This window comes from Engystomops pustulosus, chromosome 8 (assembly GCF_040894005.1).
Source record: "Engystomops pustulosus chromosome 8, aEngPut4.maternal, whole genome shotgun sequence".
NCBI classification, from domain to species: domain Eukaryota; kingdom Metazoa; phylum Chordata; class Amphibia; order Anura; family Leptodactylidae; genus Engystomops; species Engystomops pustulosus.
In genome coordinates this window covers 104,369,258-104,393,771 of record NC_092418.1, presented here as the reverse complement: position 1 = coordinate 104,393,771, position 24,514 = coordinate 104,369,258, and the positions used below count along the sequence as shown (strand labels likewise).

Genomic DNA, 24,514 nt, shown 5'->3' with positions numbered 1-24,514 from the left:
GGGTTATAGCGGCAGGAGAGTGTATACAGGGTTATAGCGGCAGGAGAGTGTATACAGGGTTATAGCGGCAGGAGAGTGTATACAGGGTTATAGCGGCAGGAGGGTGTACACACGGTTACAGGGGCAGGAGGGTGTTTCAGGGCTATAAGGGTACAGGAGGCTGTATACAGGGATATAGGGGTACAGGATTGTGTACACTGGGTTATTGGAGGGCAGGAAAGTGTACACAGGGTTATTGGGGTGCATGATGGAGTATACAGGGTTATAGGGGTTCAAGAGGGTGTACACAGGGTTACAGGGGCAGGAGGGTGTACACAGGATTATATGGGTACAGGAGGCTGTAAACAAGGTTATAGGGGTACAGGAGAGTGTACCTGGGTTATTGGAGGGGAGGAAAGTGTACACAGGGTTATTGGGGTGCATGATGGAGTATACAGGGTTATAGGGGTTCAGGAGGGTTTACACCAGGCTATGTGGGTGCTGAAAGGTACAGTATATACAGGGTTATAGTGCAGGGAGTGTACACTGAGTTATAGGGGTGCCGGAGGGTGTACACAGGGCTATGGGGGTGCAGGACGGAATATACAGGGTTATAGGGCAGGGAGTTTACACTGAGTTATAGGGTTGCCATAGGGTGTACACTGGTTGATGGGGTGCAGGAGGGTGTACACAGGGCTATGGGGGTGCAGGGCGGTATATACAGGATTATAGGGCATGAAGTGTACACGGACTTATAGGGATGGATACAGGAGGGTGTACACAGGGCTATGGGGGTGCAGGACGGAATATACAGGGTTATAGGACAGGGAGTGTACACTGAGTTATAGGGTTGCCATAGGGCAGTGATGGCTAACCTATGGCACTGGTGCCAGAGGTGGCACTCAGAGCCCTTTCTGTGGGCACTCAGGCCATCACCAGAGATGACTCCAGGTATCTTCCTGCAGTCCCAGACGGCCCAGGACTTGCTGTGCACAGAGCTATTTTAAAGTGACAGCTCTACCTGGGACTATTTTCTGCTATATTGGTGCCTCAGGGTGCTGGTGTCAATGAAAACTGTGACAGAGAAGGGAGTATAAATCACAAATTAAATTTCTGTGTTGGCACTTTGCGATAAATAAGCGGGTCTTTGTTGTAGTTTGGGCACTCGGTCCCTAAAGGGTTCGCCATCACTGCCATAGGGTGTACAATGGTTAATGGGGTGCAGGAGGATGTACACAGGGCTATGGGGTGCAGGACATAGTGCACAGTGTCTGATGCTGTTTGCTCTCTTGTGGACTGGTGCTGGGGCTCTGCAGCACATTGCTCCTGTTGGCTGTGATGAGCTGCAGGTTCCATAACATGGGCTGTGTACCTGCATGGAGCCGTCACTGGGGAGATTTATGGCCTGAGGGACCAGGATGATCGCTGAGCACCATAGATGGTAAGGAGAGCGGCGCTCAGGTTGGACTTTATTTCCTGCTGCCACTGCCAGGGATTCCTCTGATGCTTCTGTCAGAGACTAAACAGCAGAATATACAAGCGGAGTGCGGCTGACACCCCCATAATGGACGCCACGAGGAGATGTGCAGCATTGAGGGCGCAGCTCCTGAGCCCAGACCCCCTTAGGCTCTGTGCACTCTCTTCATCTGACATTTTCTAATATTTTTCACTGTGTTTTATCAGCAATTAGGCTCTTCCTTCTTCATGCACACAGGGTTATAGGGGTGCAGGAGAGTGTATACATGGTTACAAGGGTACAGGACAGTGTATACAGAGTCATAGGGGTGCAGGACACTGTATACAGAGTCATAGGGGTGCAGGACACTGTATACAGAGTCATAGGGGCAGGGCCGATTCTAGCTTTTTTGCTGCCTGAGGCGAAAACTGAAATGCTGCCCCCCTTTAAAAGAAAAAAAAAAAATCCTAGCCCTGATCTCCTTCTATATACCGCCCACTGAATGTACATACGCAACTTAACACTAGCGCTGTGTTTACTAACATAGCACTAGTGTACAGAGGTGGGTCTTGGCCCGATCACGTATACGTTTCTATGGAAACGCATGTGATCGGTAACCAGAACCCGGTCTCTTGCAATAAAACAATACAAAACTAAATTAATTTAAATAGTAATTTACAGTAAATACAATAGTATTTACACTAAAAGTACATAAATACGCGAAACATTCTATCTGTACATATATATATGTACATACAACTTACTACATTAACATTCCACATTAATACACATTTTTAATCTATACATACATCAGCCATATATATGAAATAAACCACTACTAATATAATGAATGATGACTTACCCATTCTTCTTCAGAGGATCTTGCTGGTACATCAGCAGGTGGTAGATGGAGGGGTCAAAAGAGTAACTGAGGGGGTCAAAAATAAGTAAGCAGGAGGACCATACACAGCATCACATACCGCAGGCAGCAGCATACACACCGCATCATACACACACTGAATATACATGCAGCATACACACAGCAGGCAGCAGCATACACAGCATCAGATACAGCATCATACACACAGCATATACATGCAGCATCATATACAGCAGGCCGCAGCATACACTCCGCATCATACACACACAGCAGACAGCAGCATACACAGCATCATACACACACACAGCATATACATGCAGCATACACAGCATCATACACACACAGCATATACATGCAGCATACACACACAGCATCACATACAGCAGGCCGCAGCATACACTCCGCATCACACACACACAGCAGACAGCAGCATACACAGCATCATACACACCCAGCATATACATGCAGCATACACAGCATCATACACACACAGCATCACATACAGCAGGCCGCAGCATACACTCCGCATCACACACACACAGCAGGATACACAGCATCATACACACACAGCATATACATGCAGCAGGCAGCAGCATACACAGCATCACAAACATGAGGAAGCAGCATACACAGCATCATATACACACAGCATATACATGCAGCATCACATACAGTAGGCAGCAGCATACACAGCATCATACACAGCAACATGCACAGCATCATACACACAGCAACATGCACAGCATCATACACACAGCAACATGCACAGCATCATACACACAGCAACATGCACAGCATCATACACACAGCAACATGCACAGCATCATACACACAGCAACATGCACAGCATCATACACACAGCAACATGCACAGCATCATACACACAGCAACATGCACAGCATCATACACACAGAATATGCACAGCATCATACACACAGCAACATGCACAGCATCATACACACAGAATATGCATGCAACATACACACAGCAGCATATACACAGCATTATACACAGCATACACACAAAACAGCATACACAGCAGGCAGCAGCATACACACAGCATACCTGTAGCTTACACACAGCAACATGCACAGCATACACCCAGCATACACCCAGCAACATACCTGTAGCTTACACACAGCAGCACACATAGCTGCTGATGAAGTTCAGGAGCTCTGAGCTGGTGGGCGGAGCTTGCTCATTGGAGCTTCTACAGCAGGAGCAGAGAGCTCAGCGGAGGATACTTTCTGGCTGCCCGGCTGTGGTGGAGCAGCAGCAAAGTGATAACTCTCCATCTGACTGCTGCTCCACCAGCCAGTGAAGCCTCTGCACAGGCTTCCCGTCTGACCCTTCTCCTTCATCAGCCCACCGGGAGCCAGCCTTCCCCCTCCTCCTGCCAGCAGCGCTGCTGTTCATGTGCGGACCTGCCGCTGCCTCGATTCCTCGAAGTAGCGCTGATGGAGGACACAGGCGGCGTTTGATGATGTCATGCCGCCAGCGTCCTCCATCAGCGCTACTGTGAGGAATCGAGGCAGCGGCAGGTCCGCACTGCTTGTGGGTGATTTGGGCACTCGCCCGAATCACCCACAAGCAGTGCGGACCTGCCGCTGTTTCGCCGCCTGCCTCAGGGCTCCGCATCTGCCGCCTGAGGCGAAATTTTCATCCCGCCTCATGGCAGATGCGGCCCTGCATAGGGGTGCAGGACACTGTATACAGAGTCATAGGGGTGCAGGACACTGTATACAGAGTCATAGGGGTGCAGGACACTGTATACAGAGTCATAGGGGTGCAGGACACTGTATACAGAGTCATAGGGGTGCAGGACACTGTATACAGAGTCATAGGGGTGCAGGACACTGTATACAGAGTCATAGGGGTGCAGGACACTGTATACACGGCTATATGGGTGCAGGACACTGTATACAGGGTTATATGGGTGTAGTCTGGTGTATACAAGGCTATAGGGGTGCAGGAGAGTGTATACGGGGTTATAGGGGTGTAGGGCGGTGTATACAGGGTTACAAGGGTGCAGGACACTGTACAGGGTTATATGGGTGCAGGACACTGTACAGGGTTATATGGGTGCAGGACACTGTACAGGGTTATATGGGTGCAGGACAGTGTATACAGGGTCATAGGGGTGCAGGACAGTGTATACAGGGTTATAGGGGTGTAGGACGGTGTATACAGGGTTATAGGGGTGTAGGACGGTGTATACAGGGTTATAGGGGTGCAGGACACTGTATACAGGGTTATAGGGGGCAGGAGGGTGTATACAGGGTTATAGGGGGTGCAGGACTGTGCATATAGGGTTATAGGGGGTGCAGGATGGTGTATATAGGGTTATAGGGGGTGCAGGATGGTGTATATAGGGTTATAGGGGTTCAGGAGGGTGTATACAGGGTTATAGGGGCAGGAGGGTGTATACAGGGTTATAGGGGTGCAGGACGTTGTATACAGGGTTATAGGGGTGCAGGAGGGTGTATACAGGGTTATAGGGGTGCAGGACGTTGTATACAGGGTTATAGGGGTTCAGGACGGTGTATACAGGGTTATAGGGGTTCAGGAAGGTGTATACAGGGTTATAGGGGTTCAGGAAGGTGTATACAGGGTTATAGGGGTTCAGGACGGTGTATACAGGGTTATAGGGGTGCAGGACGGTGTATACAGGGTTATAGGGGCAGAAGGGTGTATGTAGGGTTATAGGGGTGCAGGAGTTTTTTTTTTTATTCTGTTCATGAACTGGGTGGCTCAGGATGAGCAGAGGTACAGAGGGATTGTACAGAGAGCGGAGGATTGTGGGAGAACGGTGATGAAATTTTATGCGCCATAAATCCTTTGCTTATCAGCAGTAACTGAGCAGCCTCATGGAGGACGCCTTTAATGGAGATGTTTGGAGGGCGGAGTCTACAGGTTTTTAAGGGGCTCACATACTTTTTGACAAGCACTGAATACATTTTGCTTCTTGCTTGGTTGGACATAAAAGTAGAAATCTACAGTGTGAGAGAGAATAAAGAATAAGGCTCCCTTTTTTTTTATTAATCCTCTGCTTTACTCTTCTGGTACTAGTGAGCATGTCCTCCTCTAGCCACCTCCAGAGCTGCATTCACAGTTTTGATGTTACACCATGCCCTTTATTCCAGTTACATCCAGAGCTGCTCTCATAACTCTGCTTTTCATTCTCTTATACAAGTCTCGTGTAGCTCAATGCTAGAGTCCTGCTTTTTGTTGTATTGAATGCTCCAGTCCCTTCCAGAGCTGCAGGGATGTCAGTAGTGCTTGCTGTGGTGGTATCTGTAGATGTGTGTTGGCGTCTGCAGACAGCTTGTGCTTCATCTCAGTATGTCTACGGCTTCAGTGCCCTGAGCTGTTGGCTCACAAGTCTAGAGTTAGACTGTGACTGCAGCTCTGGTGTGTCTGAAGTATTAGACATGAGGACAAAGCAGAAAAAAGATGCAGCTCTGGGTGTGTCTGGAGTATTAGACATGAGGGCAAGGCAGAAATATGATGCATGTGACTGGAATATCAGACATGATACCGGAGCAGAAGTTTTCACAGACTTTTGAATGCGACTGGAGTGTAGCTCTGGGTGTGACACGTATAAGACATAGGGGCAGATTTACTTACCCGGTCCTGTCACGATCCCGCGGTGCATTGGCCGACGAGGATTCGGGTCTGCCGCGATTCACTATGATCGTGCGCCTGAGTTCCTGCATCTGTCGCTTCCCCGCTGAGGTCCGCCGGAGTTCACCTGCTTCTTCCCAGTGCATGTAAGTGCGTGTCTTGCGTCACAATTCTAAATGTTAAATCTTGAACGTTGTCTGGCGGCCCGCCCCTGATTTCTGTCGCGTGCAAGCCGGCAATTGACGAAACCTGACGAAAATGCGCTCTGCGGACCCATAGTAAATGAGCCCCATAATGTAGGGGCAGAAATGTATCTGCAGCTCTTACTGTGACTGGAGTATCAGACATAATGTAGAAGCGGAAATGTATCTGCAGCTTTGGATGTGACTGGAGAATGAGGGACGCATCCCTTCCTGTGCAGTACCATGTTGGGCAGATTCAGCCTCGTCCTCCTGAGCGCACCCCTTTTTTTTTTTTTGGTGCACATTTGCCATGGGGCGTGCAACACAATTCTGTTCGGACACAGCATGATAAATGTGACGCACAGTCCAACTGTGCACCGGCCCCCCCCCTAATTTGTGTCGTGTGAAGAATAGTGTACACATGCGACACATTTTTGGTACACTTCTTAAATATCTGTGCAAGCAGTTTACACTAGAAAGAACGTGCAAAGTCCAACAGAAAACTGGCGCAAGGACCTTAGTAAATGTGCCCCATTATCTGTACTGCGCAAGGACAGAACCGACATATGACGACACTCCTCCTTATATCCTTCCCAAGTCCCTAGGAAAATCCTTTACAGGGTCTCACAAAGGGTAATATACATGAGGGTCACACTGAGGGTCATATAATATACAGGGTCACACAGAGGGTCATATAATATACATGAGGGTCACATTGAGGGTCATATAATATACAGGGTCACACTGAGGGTCATATAATATACAGGGTCACACTGAGGGTCATATAATATACAGGGTCACACAGAAGGTCATATAATATACAGGGTAACACAGAAGGTCATATAATATACAGGGTCACACAGAGGGTCATATAATATACAGGGTCACACTGAGGGTCATATAATATACAGGGTCACACTGAGGGTCATATAATATACAGGGTCACACAGAAGGTCATATAATATACAGGGTAACACAGAAGGTCATATAATATACAGGGTCACACAGAGGGTCATATAATATACATGGTCACACTGAGGGTCATATAATATACAGGGTCACACAGAAGGTCATATAATATACAGGGTAACACAGAAGGGCATATAATATACAGGGTCACACAGAGGGTCATATAATATACGGGGTCACACTGAGGGTCATATAATATACGGGGTCACACAGAGGGCCATATAATATACGGGGTCACACAGAGGGCCATATAATATACAGGGTCACACAGAGGGTCATATAATATACATGGTCACACTGAGGGTCATATAATATACAGGGTCACACAGAAGGTCATATAATATACAGGGTCACACAGAGGGTCATATAATATACATGGTCACACTGAGGGTCATATAATATACAGGGTCACACAGAAGGTCATATAATATACAGGGTAACACAGAAGGTCATATAATATACATGGTCACACTGAGGGTCATATAATATACAGGGTCACATTGAGTGTCAAATAATATACAGGGTCACACAGAAGGTCATATTGTATGCAGGGTCACACAGAAGGTCATATAATATACGGGGTCACACAGAGGGCCATATAATATACAAGGTCACACAAAGGGTCATATAATATACGGGGTCACACAGAGGGCCATATAATATACAGGGTCACACAGAGGGCCATATAATATACGGGGTCACACAGAGGGCCATATAATATACGGGGTCACACAGAGGGCCATATAATATACGGGGTCACACAGAGGGCCATATAATATACAGGGTCACACAGAGGGCCATATAATATACAGGGTCACACAGAGGGTCAAATAATATACAGGGTCACACAGAAGGTCATATAATATACACGGTAACACAGAAGGTCATATAATATACAGGGTCACACAAAGGGTCTTATAATTTACAGGGTCACACAGAGGGTCATATAATATACAGGGTCACACAGAGGGTCATATAATATACAGGGTCACACAGAAGGTCATATAATATACAGGGTCACACAGAAGGTCATATAATATACAGGGTAACACAGAAGGTCATATAATATACAGGGTCACACAGAGGGTCATATAATATACAGGGTCACACTGAGGGTCATATAATATACAGGGTCACACAGAAGGTCATATTGTATGCAGGGTCACACAGAAGGTCATATAATATACGGGGTCACACAGAGGGCCATATAATATACAAGGTCACACAAAGGGTCATATAATATACGGGGTCACACAGAGGGCCATATAATATACAGGGTCACACAGAGGGCCATATAATATACAGGGTCACACAGAGGGCCATATAATATACAGGGTCACACAGAGGGTCATATAATAAACAGGGTCACACAGAAGGTCATATAATATACACGGTAACACAGAAGGTCATATAATATACAGGGTCACACAAAGGGTCATATAATTTACAGGGTCACACAGAGGGTCATATAATATACAGGAGGGTCACATAGAGGGTCATATAAAAACTTCTGCAATGTAAATGAAACTTTCACACTGAATACCGGTCTTGACCTAGACCTGCTTACACAGCTGAGCATTTGTTTCTTTTGTATCAGTGTAGACAGTCAGTGCGTCTATATCATGGTCCGGCTGCCTATATCATGGTGGGATCTCTTGTGGTAAAGAGGGCTTGGGCTTTGAATCCTTCCTGGCCCCTGAACCCGGATGTAATAATAATAATAATAATAATCTTTATTTATATAGCGCCATCAAATTCCGTAGCGCTTTACAAATGTGATTTCTACCTCGCACCTCCGATAGTACCTACCTTTGTGGGGTTTTTGCTGGTCGAGACCGGGTGCAATGTAACAAACCCTCAGCTTAGAACCAGGTATTGATGTAAAATTATATATTCACTGACAGCAAGCAGAGGACGAGCCAAGTATATACCAGCAGAAAGTGGGGGCTCCTTGTTCCCTCTGCTCTTTGAAGGGTTAACCCAGTAGGGTCCAGACATAATACCGCCATCTATTTTTATTGCTAAATTCCCAGTGTGATCCCAGATTTTTACTTTATGTCCTTTCTATTTCTGAGATGGGAAAATCTCCACCGCCGCATTATGGAAACGTTGCCAGTTTCCAGTCTCTGTATTAATAAACCATCCGATAATTTACATAAAGTTCAGCAGCAGCACTGCCATCCCCAATAACTCCTCCTGTCACTCAGTACACTGCTGCCATCCCCAATAACTCCTCCTGTCACTCAGCAGCACCGCCATCCCCAATAACTCCTCCTGTCACTCAGTACACTGCTGCCATCCCCTATAACTCCTCCTGTCACTCAGTACACTGCTGCCATCCCCAATAACTCCTCCTGTCACTCAGCAGCACCGCCATCCCCAATAACTCCTCCTGTCACTCAGCAGCATCGCCATCCCCAATAACTCCTCCTGTCACTCAGCAGCACCGCCATCCCCAATAACTCCTCCTGTCACTCAGCAGCACCGCCATCCCCAATAACTCCTCCTGTCACTCAGCAGCACCGCCATCCCCAATAACTCCTCCTGTCACTCAGCAGCACCGCCATCCCCAATAACTCCTCCTGTCACTCAGCAGCACCGCCATCCCCAATAACTCCTCCTGTCACTCAGCAACATCGCAATCCCCTATAACTCCTCCTGTCACTCAGTACACTGCCGCCATCCCCTATAACTCCTCCTGTCACTCAGTACACTGCTGCCATCCCCTATAACTCCTCCTGTCACTCAGTACACTGCCGCCATCCCCTATAACTCCTCCTGTCACTCAGTACACTGCCGCTATCCCCTATAACTCCTCCTGTAACTCAGCAGCACCGCCATCCCCTATAACTCCTCCTGTCACTCAGCAGCACCGCCATCCCCTATAACTCCTCCTGTCACTCAGTAGCTCTGCTGCCATCCCCTAGAACTCCTCCTGTCACTCAGTACATTGCTGCCATCCCCTATAACTCCTCCTGTCACTCAGTACACTGCTGCCATCCCCTATAACTCCTCCTGTAACTCAGTACGCTGCCGCCATCCCCTATAACTCCTCCTGTCACTCAGTAGCTTTGCTGCCATCCCCTATAACTCCTCCTGTCACTCAGTACACTGCTGTGGTGGATGTCATTCGTCAGTATATGTGATGCAGGATGTGTGATTGGGGCTGCGGTCGCCCCTTGTGCCCCCGGGCAGTGACCTGTGGCTATTTCAGGAGTAATTTGTGTGGGAAAGTCTGGCTGTATGTCAGTGTGTACATTACATTTCCATGGTGGGGGCTCCCAGGATGCAGATGTGTGAGCCCCCCGGCCCCTCCCCCGCTATCTTATAATATACAACAGAACATTGGGATAAAAGCGCAGAATCCGGGGATGTTTCTCATGTGTTTTCTCTGCAGCTGGGACTGCAGCATCTGTATGTCCTGAGGGGAGCTGACGACATTGATCACATCGGATGCAGCGTCTAACTTTCTCATAAATACTCATAAAAACTAATAAACTATCTCTTCCCCCATCCTGCCCTGCCAACGATGGCAGATCTGTGTCATAAATGTGTCCCCAGTCAGTGATAAACGTGGTCTCTATCTCACCATTCACACCTGGGGCCGTGGCTGATGCATCCAGGGCATCTCAGTGACTCCTTATAGACGCTTAGGAGTTTTCTAAGAAGTGGGGTGACTCTTCTAGTGGTCACTGGTAACTTATGTTTGGCTACTTTAAAAATGGTTTCTCTGTAGCTCCTTATTGTTTTCCCTGTGACATGTCTGTGGCTTCTCTGTGGCTCCTTTGTGATTCCTCTGTGGCTCCTCTATGATTCGTTGTTTTTTTCTCTTTGGCTCCTCTGTGGCTCCCTAGTGTTTCTTCTGTGGCTCCCCTGTGATTCCTCTGTGGCTCCTCCTATGATTCCTCCTCTGTGGCTCCTCTATGATTCCTGGTCTTTTCTCTGTGACACCTCTGTGGCTTCTGTTTCCTCTGTGGCTTCTCTGTGACTCCTCTGTGGCTCCTAATAGTTTCTGCTGTCACTCCTCTGTGGCTCCTCCTATGATTCCTCCTCTGTGGCTCCTCCTATGATTCCTCCTCTGTGGCTCCACCTATGATTCCTCCTCTGTGGCTCCACCTATGATTCCTCCTCTGTGGCTCCACCTATGATTCCTCCTCTGTGGCTCCACCTATGATTCCTCCTCTGTGGCTCCTCCTATGATTCCTCCTCTGTGGCTCCTCCTATGATTCCTCCTCTGTGGCTCCTCCTATGATTCCTCCTCTGTGGCTCCTCCTATGATTCCTCCTCTGTGGCTCCTTGGTGTTTCTGCGGTGGTTCTTTAGTGTTTCCTTTGAAGCTTCTCTATGATTCCTTAGTCTTTTTTCTGTAACTCCTCTGTGGCCCCTGTTTTCTCTGTGGTTCCTCCCATAATCCCTTCCTATGTGGCTTCTCTGTGGCTGCTAATAGTTTCTGCTGTCACTCCTCTGTGGCTCCTTATTGTTTCCTCTGTGGCTCCTCCTATGATTCCTCCTCTGGGGCTCCTCCTATGATCCCTCCTCTGTGGCTCCTCCTATGATCCCTCCTCTGGGGCTCCTCCTATGATCCCTCCTCTGGGGCTCCTCCTATGATCCCTCCTCTGTGGCTCCTCCTATGATCCCTCCTCTGGGGCTCCTCCTATGATCCCTCCTCTGTGGCTCCTCCTATGATCCCTCCTCTGGGGCTCCTCCTATGATCCCTCCTCTGTGGCTCCTCCTATGATCCCTCCTCTGTGGCTCCTCCTATGATCCCTCCTCTGTGGCTCCTCCTATGATCCCTCCTCTGTGGCTCCTCCTATGATCCCTCCTCTGTGGCTCCTCCTATGATCCCTCCTCTGTGGCTCCTCCTATGATCCCTCCTCCGTGGCTTCTCTGTGACTCTTCCGTGACTCCTTGGTGTTTTTGCTGTGGTTCTTTAGTGTTTCCTTTGTAGCATCTCTGTGATTCCTTGGTCTTTACCCTGTGACTCCTCTATGGCGCCCGATTATTCAGTGTCTTTGTGGTGTTTCCTCTCTGGCTCCTCACTGACTCTTTCTGTTGCCTTTTTTACAGAAAGAAAGTGTCCTGGAAATGTTGAAAGCTGCAGAGCATCGCCTCCCAGCACCGGTCTTGCTCCAGTTTTTGTAAAAGGTCTCAGTGATCTCAAGGTCATGGATGGATCTCAGGTGGTGATGAGTGTGGAAGTGACAGGTAACTTTTTATAACATTTCTATAGTTTTTTCCAATCTGGTACAACGTTAAATTCTGTATTTTTTGGAACAGAACCAGTGTTTCTGATCACTGAAATTTCTTGTTGGCTCATAGGGTAGTCAGAACCCCCTTATTTGTGTACAGTGGTTTGTTCCACTTTAGTAACATGCTGCATTATAGTGGAGCATACCATTCCATGCAGAGAATGGGGGATCTGACTACATTAAAGGAAACCTACCACTTGTAGTGGCAGGTTTCCGATGGAAATACCGGGCACCAGCTCAGTGTGAGCTGGTGCCGGAGCTTATTTTAGTTAGTGTTTTAAACCGCGGTATCGCGGTTTAAAACACTTTTTAAACTTTACAGCCGGCGCAGGCAGGTACGTGCTCGGCGCTTACCGTGCACGCGGCTACATAGGAAGTGAATGAGAGCCGCGTGCACGGTAAGCGCCGAGCGCGTACCTGCCTGCGCCGGCTATAAAGTTTAAAAAGTGTTTTAAACCGCGATACCGCGGTTTAAAACACTAACTAAAATAAGCTCCGGCACCAGCTCACCCCGAGCTGGTGCTCGGTATTGCCATCGGAAACCTGCCACTACAAGTGGTAGGTTTCCTTTAAGGGGATTGATAGAGAATTGTAAAATGAAAAGGCTGCAGCACTTGCATGCTAATGAGCCTCAGTCTTTTTTGAATTACTTCTTGATTTTCCCTCTGATTGTAGCTCAACCTCCGGCCAAGATCCTCTGGTTCCATAATGGTAAAGAAATTCAGGAGACAGAGGACTTTCACTTTGAGCAAAATGAGGACACTTTCTACCTGTATATCCAGGAAGTGTTTCCTGAGGACACTGGGAAGTACACGTGCGAGGCCTGGAATAGCCTAGGACAGGCCCGGACCGAGGCCATGCTGACTGTACAAGGTGAGTATGGAAAGGCGAGCAAAAATAGTGGCTCCTCCAACAGTCAGAAACACAACCATCATCCACCGAACACTCCTGTCATCCACTGAACACTCCCGTCATCCACCGAAAAACACTTCCGTCATCCACCGACAAACACTCCCGTCATCCACCGACAAACACTCCCGTCATCCACCGACAAACACTCCCGTCATCCACCGACAAACACTCCCGTCATCCACCGACAAACACTCCCGTCATCCACCGACAAACACTCCCGTCATCCACCGACAAACACTCCCGTCATCCACCGACAAACACTCCCGTCATCCACCGACAAACACTCCCGTCATCCACCGACAAACACTCCCGTCATCCACCGACAAACACTCCCGTCATCCACCGACAAACACTCCCGTCATCCACCGACAAACACTCCCGTTATCTCCCATAATATATCTTATGCAGTTCATAGTATCGCGTGTACAGAACAATCTACATAAAACACAGTACAACCTGCACAGTACAACCTGCACAGTATACCACTGTGCGTGGTATACTGTGCAGGTTACTGTACACCACGCACAGTACAACCTGCACAGTATACCACGCACAGTACAACCTGCACAGTATACCACGCACAGTATACCACGCACAGTACAATCTGCACAGTATACCACGCACAGTACAACCTGCACAGTATACCACGCACAGTACAACCTGCACAGTATACCACGCACAGTACAACCTGCACAGTATACCACGCACAGTACAACCTGCACAGTATACCACGCACAGTACAATCTGCACAGTATACCACGCACAGTATACCACGCACAGTACATTCTGCACAGTATACCACGCACAGTACAATCTGCACAGTAAACCACGCACAGTACAATCTGCACAGTATACCACGCACAGTACAATCTGCACAGTATACCACGCACAGTACAACCTGCACAGTATACCACGCACAGTACAATCTGCACAGTATACCACGCACAGTACAATCTGCACAGTATACCACGCACAGTACAATCTGCACAGTATACCACGCACAGTACAATCTGCACAGTATACCACGCACAGTACAATCTGCACAGTATACCACGCACAGTACAATCTGCACAGTATACCACGCACAGTACAACCTGCACAGTATACCACGCACAGTACAACCTGCACAGTATACCACGCACAGTACAATCTGCACAGTATACCACGCACAGTACAATCTGCACAGTATACCACGCACAGTACAATCTGCACAGTATACCACGCACAGTACAACCTGCACAGTACAACCTGCACAGTACAACCTGCACAGTACAATCTGCACAGTATACCACGCACAGTACAATCTGCACAGTATACCACGCACAGTACAATCTGCACAGTATACCACGCACAGTACAACCTGCACAGTACAACCTGCACAGTACAATCTGCACAGTATACCACGCACAGTACAATCTGCACAGTATACCACGCACAGTACAACCTGCACAGTATACCACGCACAGTACAATCTGCACAGTATACCACGCACAGTATACCACACACAGTATACCATGCACACCTTGCTGTTGCATTTGGCGGGGTCTGGAGTCTTCACTCCATGTGTCACTAGTTGGGTCCATAGATGACTGGATTGTTTGTAATGTGATTGATGTCTCCGATACCTCAGAGCCGCAGGAGGGGACCCAGCCCTGGTTCATCAGCAAACCCAAAGCCATGGTGCTAGAGGTGGGGCAGAGCGCGCTGTTGTCCTGTGCCATCGCTGGAGACCCCTTCCCTGATGTGCACTGGATGAAGGACGGCCGAGAGCTTAGCGGATGTGAGGTCCTGCAGAATGAAGACGTCTTCACATTGATCCTGAGGAACGTACAAGTGGAAGACTCCGGAGTGTATCAGGTCCTGCTGAAGTAAGAGGCTGTGCTCGGTTATGTACAGGATCAGTTCTGTAGGTTTGTTCTTAAGATGAATTTGTATGTAAGACGGAACTCCGAACAAAGGTCACATGCATCACAGTGTCTGCGTCAGTTTTCTGTCGGACTTTGCACTGAAAAGAACCTGGAAACTTCTTGTACGTGTATTTATAAAGTGCTCTGTGTCCGACAAGACAGAAAATTCTGTATGTAAAGCGCCACATTTATTACAGCGGCTCCACAGATTTGTGTTGCACGAAAGGGGCACGAAAAGTTGAAGTTGAGCCAAAGTATTTTGTTTCTGTAACAATAGGATTTTCATAATTTTGGGTTGTCATCGGAACAAATATTAACAATAAATCTTCATTGCAGACGCCATTTGTAACTTTTATGTTGACCATTGCAAGTAAATCAGTAAATTACCAGCATCTAGGGTGCTTCACCAGGGGTCAGAGGGAGCCCCATGGAGAGGGGCAGAGATGAGATTGGATTCATAGAGGCTTATTTACTAAGGTCCCGGGCCCCACTTTCGTCGTGTTTTCCGACGTTTTTGGATTTGCGCCGCTGGGACAGGTATTTAAAGGGGCTTTCCCATCTGGGCATTTACATTTAATTAAATTAATTTGCCATATGTAAACATTTCTTCAATTGGATGTTAATTAAAAAAATGTTCCTGTGTGAAGATAATTTCTCATAAATGTAGCCATGTTGTCCCTTAGAAACCAGATAGCTTCCTCGGATACGACCACCTCACACTCTGGCAGCGGTGGCCAGACTTGCACTATAGACTCCTGCCGGACCACCAGGATTCAGCAATCATTGCCACAGGACGGCTGTGCGACCTGCAGTAACTCCCGGACATTTCATATACAAAAACCTTTTGTTTCTTTGTGCAATCTCTCCAGCAGAGGTGGCCGTATCCGAGGAAGCAATCTCGTTTCTAAGGGACCATATGACTACATTTGTGAGAAATTATTTTCACACAGAAACATTTTTTTTAATAATATCTAATTGACGAAATGTTTACATATGGCAGATTAATGAAACTGAATGTGAATGCCCAGACGAGAATACCCCTTGATTGTCGCGCTGCTACGCTGCTTTCATGCAACAGAAATCGGGGGAGGGGGGCCATCGAATGATCCGACTGATTCGGACTGAGCGCGGGATTTAACCTTCAAATTGTGTCGCACTGACATGCACTGGAAAGAAGCGACACATGCAGGATATCGGGCGCATGATCTTAGTGAATCGCGGCAGATGTGCATTATACACGGACAATGCACTTTGGGTGAACTCCTTGGACCAGGTAAATAAATGTGCCCCATAGGTACCCTATGGGGCACTTTTATTTACCTGGTCCAAGGAGTTCACCCAAAGTGCATTGTCCGTGTATAATGCAATAGGGTAATTGTATCTCTTATATACAATTCCCGGGATCAAGTCTATATAAACTTGCAGACGTTCTGCTACAATGTATCCGTGTGGACGAGATCAGTTTAGTGTCCAGTTCTGCTTGTATTGAGCCAAGTAATTCACCATATAATTTATATATATCATGAATCTAATATAATATTTTGACAAACACTTCACCTGTGTAAGCAGAGCTAGGCCCCTGATGTTTCCATTCAGTGACAGACAGCATAGATTTAGAAAATAGCTTGGACTTGGTATTACGTGAGTGTTTTATTCCTGGCCATCAGTCCCATGTAAATTCTGCTGAAATGAGGGATTCTGTAAAATGTGAGTTGCCAGAGGGAGGGGCCTCACCCAGGGGGAGGAGTCATTTTAATATTTATAGACATTCCCTTTTAATAAGAGAATAACTTTGCACTGGACATCGGCCCAGGATAGATAATAGGGCTAAGCCGCCTTATGGAGGTGAACGATGTGCACAGTATGGCGCTGCAATGTTCTCCCATATGCTGGGATTCGTGTCAGGCCAGAGAATCTGCTGGAAAAGAACTTAATATGGTATTGATTGAGCGGCGCTGCCTGCCCCGTGCGCCTCCGATAAAACATTAGTGATCCATTATGTTCCATCTCTTTGAAGGCAACGAGGTGCTGGTCTCTGTGACGGAGGCATTAGCCCCGAGGCATGTCCTCCGCACAGACGCCAATACATTCTCAGCACCATATATGGCGACACTTTTAAGTTTTTAATATAAACGAGGACAGTGGGAGGGGGGGGGGGGTTCCTCCTCACAGGATGCAGTGGAAAATCAGGGGCTGAATGTGAAGGAGGAGGAGGGGGACGCATGAGACTTGTAAAGAAGCTGAATATGAAGCGGGATGGGATGCGAGTGGGGACCACCATAGACGGCAGGTGCAAACATCCAGCAGAGCTCACCTGTCCTAGGGAGAGTCTATAGAGACCCCCAGGGGCAGAATCCCCCTCTAACTCACTCTCACATGGTACTCTGTAAGGTGATGCATGGGAGGAGAAGAACAGAAAAATGAATGTCCCTCCCTTCAGTCTCTACAGACGTCCGTTACTGTCTGTCATCCAGACCCTGAACCAGGGAGATCAGGATGAAACATCTGTCTTATAACTATGATCATGAAAATGAATGGAGGGCACAGCACTGCTGCGTTCCCACTCTGGGGTCCTGATCCCTTCAATTCCAGGGGTAGTCAGACCTCTAGTGATCACACATTAGGAGATGTAAGATATGTACCCTTTTACATGATAAGATTCTCTTTGCTGCCACCAGTAGGGGGAGCTATGAGGAGTTTATGCTGCTTGTGCCATGTAGATACAATGTAACACATAACTGTTATCTATGCAGGGGGTTTGGAGCTCTGTATATGCTCTCCTTATGTTCTTTGTGGTGCCACACTCCAGAGCTGTGTCCGGGGAGGCCTCCCCAGCAGCGTAGCAGTGTGAGGAGTCTGCACATTATATCTCACTTTTCTGGGCTCTAGGGGGATAGCGAGTCACCCCTGATCTTCAGGTTTTGAGTGACGTCGGGTGCTAATTCTGCCCTGGACCATAAACAATCTCCTTGTTCCAACTTCTCATTCCCAGAAACAATTTATTCCGAAACCATCCAAGCCCGGCTGTGAGATTAACCCCTTACATCCCTGTCTTGCTGTAGACCTGACGCTCGTGTTGCAATCATGTCCTGTCTGAAGTGCAAACATGTCCCGAGGGGGCTGGGAATAAACCGCGCTATTGTTAGGGAGCGCAGAGAAACTTTTTGTTACATTTTGTGATATTTAATTGGCTTCCCGAGGATAAAAATTCCCCTTTTGTTTGCAGGAACGCGGTGGGTGAATGCAGCTGCCAGGTGTCTGTGAGGCTGCAGGAGGGCGAGCCGGCAACCCGGGCGCTCACACAGTAAGTCACCACGGGGCGCTCAGGACGGGTGGATGCTATTTTTTGCTCTGCTAATTCTCTTCCATCCCAGACCTATGAGCCTCTAATCCCCCAAATGTGACCCATCCAGAGACAGCCAGGACGGGCAGGAGATCATTTTTTTGGCTGTTTTCCTTATAAGGCCACTGAAGTCATCACTGATGCAATAAAGCGATGGACTCGCTTCTTCACATGGATCTCTCCTCCCCTAGGAGTTTGCTTCCTTGCTCACAATTTGTTTGATTTGTAAGCCAGACCTCCCTAAGTGCCTCTTTCTCTTTCCTCTCGCTGACACTTAGGCAAAGGGAGCAGCCGGGCTTCTCAGAAAGAGATGGATGTGGACCTGACAATGCACTAAGGATTGCAGGGGTGATCCACAGAGCTGACAATCAAGACAGCATCCGTGGCGTACTCAAGAGGAGAGTAGAGGTTAAGGAACATACAGAGGAAAAACTCCGTCAGCAAGAAGCCGAGCAGTTGGACTTCCGCAATCTCCTAGGAAAGAAGGCAACCGCTAGGACTGTTTCTGAAGAGAACCTTCAGGACGTCTCAACTGAGCAGATGGACTTCAGAGCCAACCTCCAGCGACAGGTCAAACCTAAGGCCTTGTCTGAGGATGAGCGCAAGGTCCACGCCACACCGCAGGTGGATTTCCGATCGGTGCTGGGGAAAAAGACCCCAGTCTCAAAACCTCCTATAGTGGAAAAGACTCCAGTAAAAGCGGCCACCCCAGACTTCAGGTCAGTCCTCGGTAATAAGAAAAAGGTCCCGACCGAGAATGGCAATGCCAACAGCACCGAGCCTCACGAAAACGCCAAACCCTTTAGCAGAGATGACAAACTCAATCAACTGGTCAAAGATGATAAACCAAAATCTGGTGTCAAGGAGGAAAACGCAAAGCCAGTACTCAACCAGACAAAGGGTCTCTTCAACCAGGAAAAAGTCAAACCCCTAGCCCTAAAGGATGATAAGCCGAAACCTAGTTCCAAGGAAGAAAATGCCAAGCCGGCAGCCATCCTGGAGAAGGTAAAACCCCCGACCAAGGAGGAGAGCACAAAACCAGTGGTCAACCAGGAAAAGACGAAGCCCCTCAGCAAAGAGGAAAGTATAAAACCAGCAGTCAACCAGGAAAAGATGAAGCCCCCCACCAAAGAGGAAAATACAAAACCAGCGGTCAACCAGGAAAAGGCAAAAGTAACTGTCAAAGAAGAAATTGCTAAAACAGTAGAAAACCTGGAAAAAGTCAGAGCCTCACCCAAGGAGGAGAAGTTAAAACCAGCCGTTAATGAAGAAAACTCCAGATCCCCCCTCAAGGAAGATGTTGCTAAGACCCCAGCCCTGGAGGAGAAACCTTCCCCCACGGAGGAGCAGATCCAGCAGAACTGTGTGTACGTAGTGGATGGAGAAGTGGAGAGCAAGGCAACTGCGGAGAGAACCTCAGGGACCCCACCCCTGTTCTCAGAGGTCTTACAAGACGCTAAGTTGGTGGATGGAGAAAAGCTGATACTACAGTGCCGAGTCACCTCAGATCCACCTCCGACTGTCACGTGGACCCTCGATGGGAAAGTCATTAAGTCATCCAAGTTCATTGTGCTGGGCCAGGAAGGTAATAATGTGACTGTCCATGGAGGGTGCATCACTGGTGGGAGAGTGTCTGGAGGGTGCATCACTGGTGGGAGAGTGTCTGGAGGGTACATCACTGGTGGGAGAGTGTCTGTAGGGTACATCACTGGTGGGAGAGTGTCTGTAGGGTGCATCACTGGTGGGAGAGTGTGTCCATAGAGTGCATCACTGGTGGAAGAGTGTCCATAGAGTGCATCACTGGTGGAAGAGTGTCCATAGGGTGCATCACTGGTGGAAGAGTGTCCATAGGGTGCATCACTGGTGGAAGAGTGTCCATAGGGTGCATCACTGGTGGGAGAGTGTCCATAGGGTGCATCACTGGTGGGAGAGTGTCTGTAGGGTGCATCACTGGTGGGAGAGTGTCTGTAGGGTGCATCACTGGTGGGAGAGTGTCTGTAGGGTGCATCACTGGTGGGAGAGTGTCTGTAGGGTGGGACACTGGTGGGAGAGTGTGTCCATAGAGTGCATCACTGGTGGAAGAGTGTCCATAGGGTGCATCACTGGTGGAAGAGTGTCCATAGGGTGCATCACTGGTGGAAGAGTGTCCATAGGGTGCATCACTGGTGGGAGAGTGTCTGGAGGGTGCATCACTGGTGGGAGAGAGTCTACAGGGTGCATCACTGGTGGGAGAGTGTCTGTAGGGTGCATCACTGGTGGGAGAGTGTCTGTAGGGTGCATCACTGGTGGGAGAGTGTCTGTAGGGTGCATCACTGGTGGGAGAGTGTCTGTAGGGTGCATCACTGGTGGGAGAGTGTCTGTAGGGTGCATCACTGGTGGGAGAGTGTCTGTAGGGTGCATCACTGGTGGGAGAGTGTCTGTAGGGTGCATCACTGGTGGGAGAGTGTCTGTAGGGTGCATCACTGGTGGGAGAGTGTCTGTAGGGTGCATCACTGGTGGGAGAGTGTCTGTAGGGTGCATCACTGGTGGGAGAGTGTCTGTAGGGTGCATCACTGGTGGGAGAGTGTCTGTAGGGTGCATCACTGGTGGGAGAGTGTCTGTAGGGTGCATCACTGGTGGGAGAGTGTCTGTAGGGTGCATCACTGGTGGGAGAGTGTCTGTAGGGTGCATCACTGGTGGGAGAGTGTCTGTAGGGTGCATCACTGGTGGGAGAGTGTCTGTAGGGTGCATCACTGGTGGGAGAGTGTCTGTAGGGTGCATCACTGGTGGGAGAGTGTCTGTAGGGTGCATCACTGGTGGGAGAGTGTCTGTAGGGTGCATCACTGGTGGGAGAGTGTCTGTAGGGTGCATCACTGGTGGGAGAGTGTCTGTAGGGTGCATCACTGGTGGGAGAGTGTCTGTAGGGTGCATCACTGGTGGGAGAGTGTCTGTAGGGTGCATCACTGGTGGGAGAGTGTCTGTAGGGTGCATCACTGGTGGGAGAGTGTCCGTAGGGTGCATCACTGGTGGAAGAGTGTCTACAGGGTGCATCAATGGTGGGAGAGAGTCTACAGGGTGCATCACCGGTGGGAGAGTGTCTGCAGGGTGCATCACCGGTGGGAGAGTGTCTGCAGGGTGCATCACCGGTGGGAGAGTGTCTGCAGGGTGCATCACCGGTGGGAGAGTGTCTGCAGGGTGCATCACCGGTGGGAGAGTGTCTGCAGGGTGCATCACCGGTGGGAGAGTGTCTGCAGGGTGCATCACCGGTGGGAGAGTGTCTGCAGGGTGCATCACCGGTGGGAGAGTGTCTGCACCTGTGGGAGAGTGTCTGCACCTGTGGGAGAGTGTCTGCAGGGTGCATCACCTGTGGGAGAGTGTCTGCAGGGTGCATCACCTGTGGGAGAGTGTCTGCAGGGTGCAGTGCATTGTGTTACAATGTATCCAGTCCTCTTTGGTGTGAACATCAGCATCTTGTCTCACTCCTGGTGATCGTTACAGTATATCAGTCCTAAGTGTAACTCACAGCGGGTTGTCAGGACTAGAGACAATTGTAACAGACCCTCAGCTGTTTATATTCTGTGACATGATGAATAGAAGGACCTGGGAAGGGGGGTATTATGACCACTCAAAAAACCCCCAAGAGAGATAGGATAGCAGAAAAAAGAGAGGAAGCGCACACCTCGTGTGATATTGTTGTGGGTAAAAAAGCACCGATTGGCAGGTGGGAGTGGGGAGACTCTCACCTGGGGTATGCAGTAATACGCTTGTCAGATGAATACGAGTATGGCAGCCAATCGATGATGCTCACGTACATCCGAGGACCAAAGGTGCGGTGTCGTGGGAGCGGCTTGCAAGAGAACCTGGAGCGAGTGGTGGATCGGCGCCGTTATCACTCGTGAGGCATAGATGTGCCAGATAGTATGTTCTTTATTGGATGATACACATCCAATGGATGATATTCTGTGACAGGATATGAAAGGGATAATAGAATCCTGGGATAGTAGAGGGGTTGTGTTATTGGGGTGTTGTATTATTGTCGGCGGTATAGCTAGGGGCGCTGTAAGACTGGGGCAGTATTACAGGGGCTCTGTTTTATTGGGCCCCTGTATTGCTAGACCCTGTATTTATTGGGACTTTAATTGCTCTGGCTCTGTATTGCTGGGACCCTGTATTGCTGGGACCTTGTATTATTGGGACCCTGTATTGCTGGGACCCTGTATTGCTGGGACCCTGTATTATTGGGACCCTGTATTATTGGGACCCTGTATTATTGGGACCCTGTATTGCTGGGACCCGATATTATTGGGCCCCTGTATTGCTGGGACCCTGTATTGCTGGGACCTTGTATTATTGGGACCCTGTATTATTGGGACCCTGTATTATTGGGACCCTGTATTATTGGGACCCTGTATTATTGGGACCCTGTATTATTGGGACCCTGTATTGCTGGGACCCGATATTATTGGGCCCCTGTATTGCTGGTACCGTGTATTATTGGGCCCCTGTATTGCTGGGGCTCTGCATTATTGGGCCCCTGTATTTCTGGGGCTCTATATTATTGGGCCCCTGTATTGCTGGGACTTTGTATTATTGGGGTGCTATTTTATTGAGGACCTGTACAGCTGGGGCCCTGTATTGCTTGGGCACTGTATGATTGGGGTTCTCTATTGCTGGGACTGTGTATTATTGGGATCCTTTTATTCTGGGGCTCTGTATTATTGGGCCTCGATAGTTTTGGGGCTCTATAGTTTTGGGGCCCTGTATTTCCGGGGAACTTTATTATTGGGGCTTATATTTCTAGGGCTCTGTATTATTGGGGTCCTCTATTGCGGGGGCTCTGTATTTTTGGGATCCTGTTATTCTGGGGGTCTGTATTATTGGGGCTCTATAGTATTGGGGCCCTGTATTTCTGGGGCAGTGTATTATTGGGGCTCATATTTCTGGGGCTTTGTATTATTGGAGCCCTTTATGACTGGGGCTCTGTATTATTGGGACCCTGTACTATTGAGGTGCTGTATTATTTAGGCCTTGTATACCTGGGGCCCTGTATTGTTGGGGAGCTCTCATTGTGGGATGCCATTGGGGTCTTGTATTATTTAGGCCTTGTATTGCTAGGGCTCTGCATTATTGGGGCTCTTTATTTCTGGGGTCCTGTATCATTGGACTATACTCTTGTATAGTAGTGTTGGCGTCATCCTTTCTGGCCAAATATATTTTTCTTGCCCTATATTGTCCTATTGATACCGGACCTCCGTGGTGTTTTGGAGTTTCCGGCCTTTTTTGGGCTAAGTACATCAAGCGTTTGAAGCTCGATTGATGGGTACTTACTGCTAACACCTATATCCCCTGTAGTGGGACATTTTGTATTATTGGGGCTTTTTATTGCTAGGGTCCTGTATTATTGGGGCTCTGTAATATTGAGACGCAGTAATTATTGGGGCTCTGTATTATTGGGGTGCATTAATTATTGGGGCTCTGTACTGCTGGGGTTCTGTTTTATTGGGGCTCTGTATTATTGAAGTGCAGCAATTATTGGGGCTCTGTATTATTGGGGTGCAGCAATTATTGGGGCTCTGTATTATTGGGGCGCATTAATGATTGAGGCTCTGTAATGTTGGGGTTCTGTATTATTTGAGTGCATTAATGGGTCACTGTATTATTGGGGCTCTGTATTATTGGGGTGCAGCAATTATTGAGGCACTGTATTGTTGGGGCTCCGTATTATTTGGGTGCATTAATGGGTCACTATTATTGGGGCTCTGTATTATTGGGGTGCAGTGATTATTGGGGCTCTGTATTGCTGGGGTTCTGTATTATTGAGGTGCAGCAATTATTGGGGTGCAGTAATGATTGGGGCTCTGTATTGCTGAAGATCTGTATTATTAGGGCTCTGAATCATTGGGGACCTCTCCCCTTGGGGAGCCATGCATTATTAAGGCTCCGTATTATTGGGGTGCTCTCCCAGTTTGGGGAGCCATGGATTATTAATGCTCTGTATTATTGGGGTGCCCTTAAGCCTCGGGAATGCTGCTGGA

The 24,514-nt window shown here is 48.5% G+C and overlaps 1 protein-coding gene across 7 annotated transcripts in view; it reads left to right on the top strand.

Annotated features, from left to right (window-relative positions):
- MYLK (myosin light chain kinase) overlaps positions 1-24,514 on the top strand; it is a 108,281-nt gene that overhangs the window by 50,452 nt on the left and 33,315 nt on the right. For 6 of the 7 annotated variants that reach the window (XM_072122093.1, XM_072122094.1, XM_072122095.1 and 3 more), the window contains 5 exons: positions 12,157-12,294; positions 13,014-13,211; positions 14,881-15,118; positions 18,384-18,461; positions 18,779-20,085. In XM_072122093.1, the coding sequence (XP_071978194.1) occupies positions 12,157-12,294; positions 13,014-13,211; positions 14,881-15,118; positions 18,384-18,461; positions 18,779-20,085 (1,959 nt within the window). Of the gene's footprint in view, positions 1-1,204; positions 1,421-12,156; positions 12,295-13,013; positions 13,212-14,880; positions 15,119-18,383; positions 18,462-18,778; positions 20,086-24,514 lie in introns of those variants that run through there. The other variant, XM_072122097.1, reaches the window with a different exon arrangement.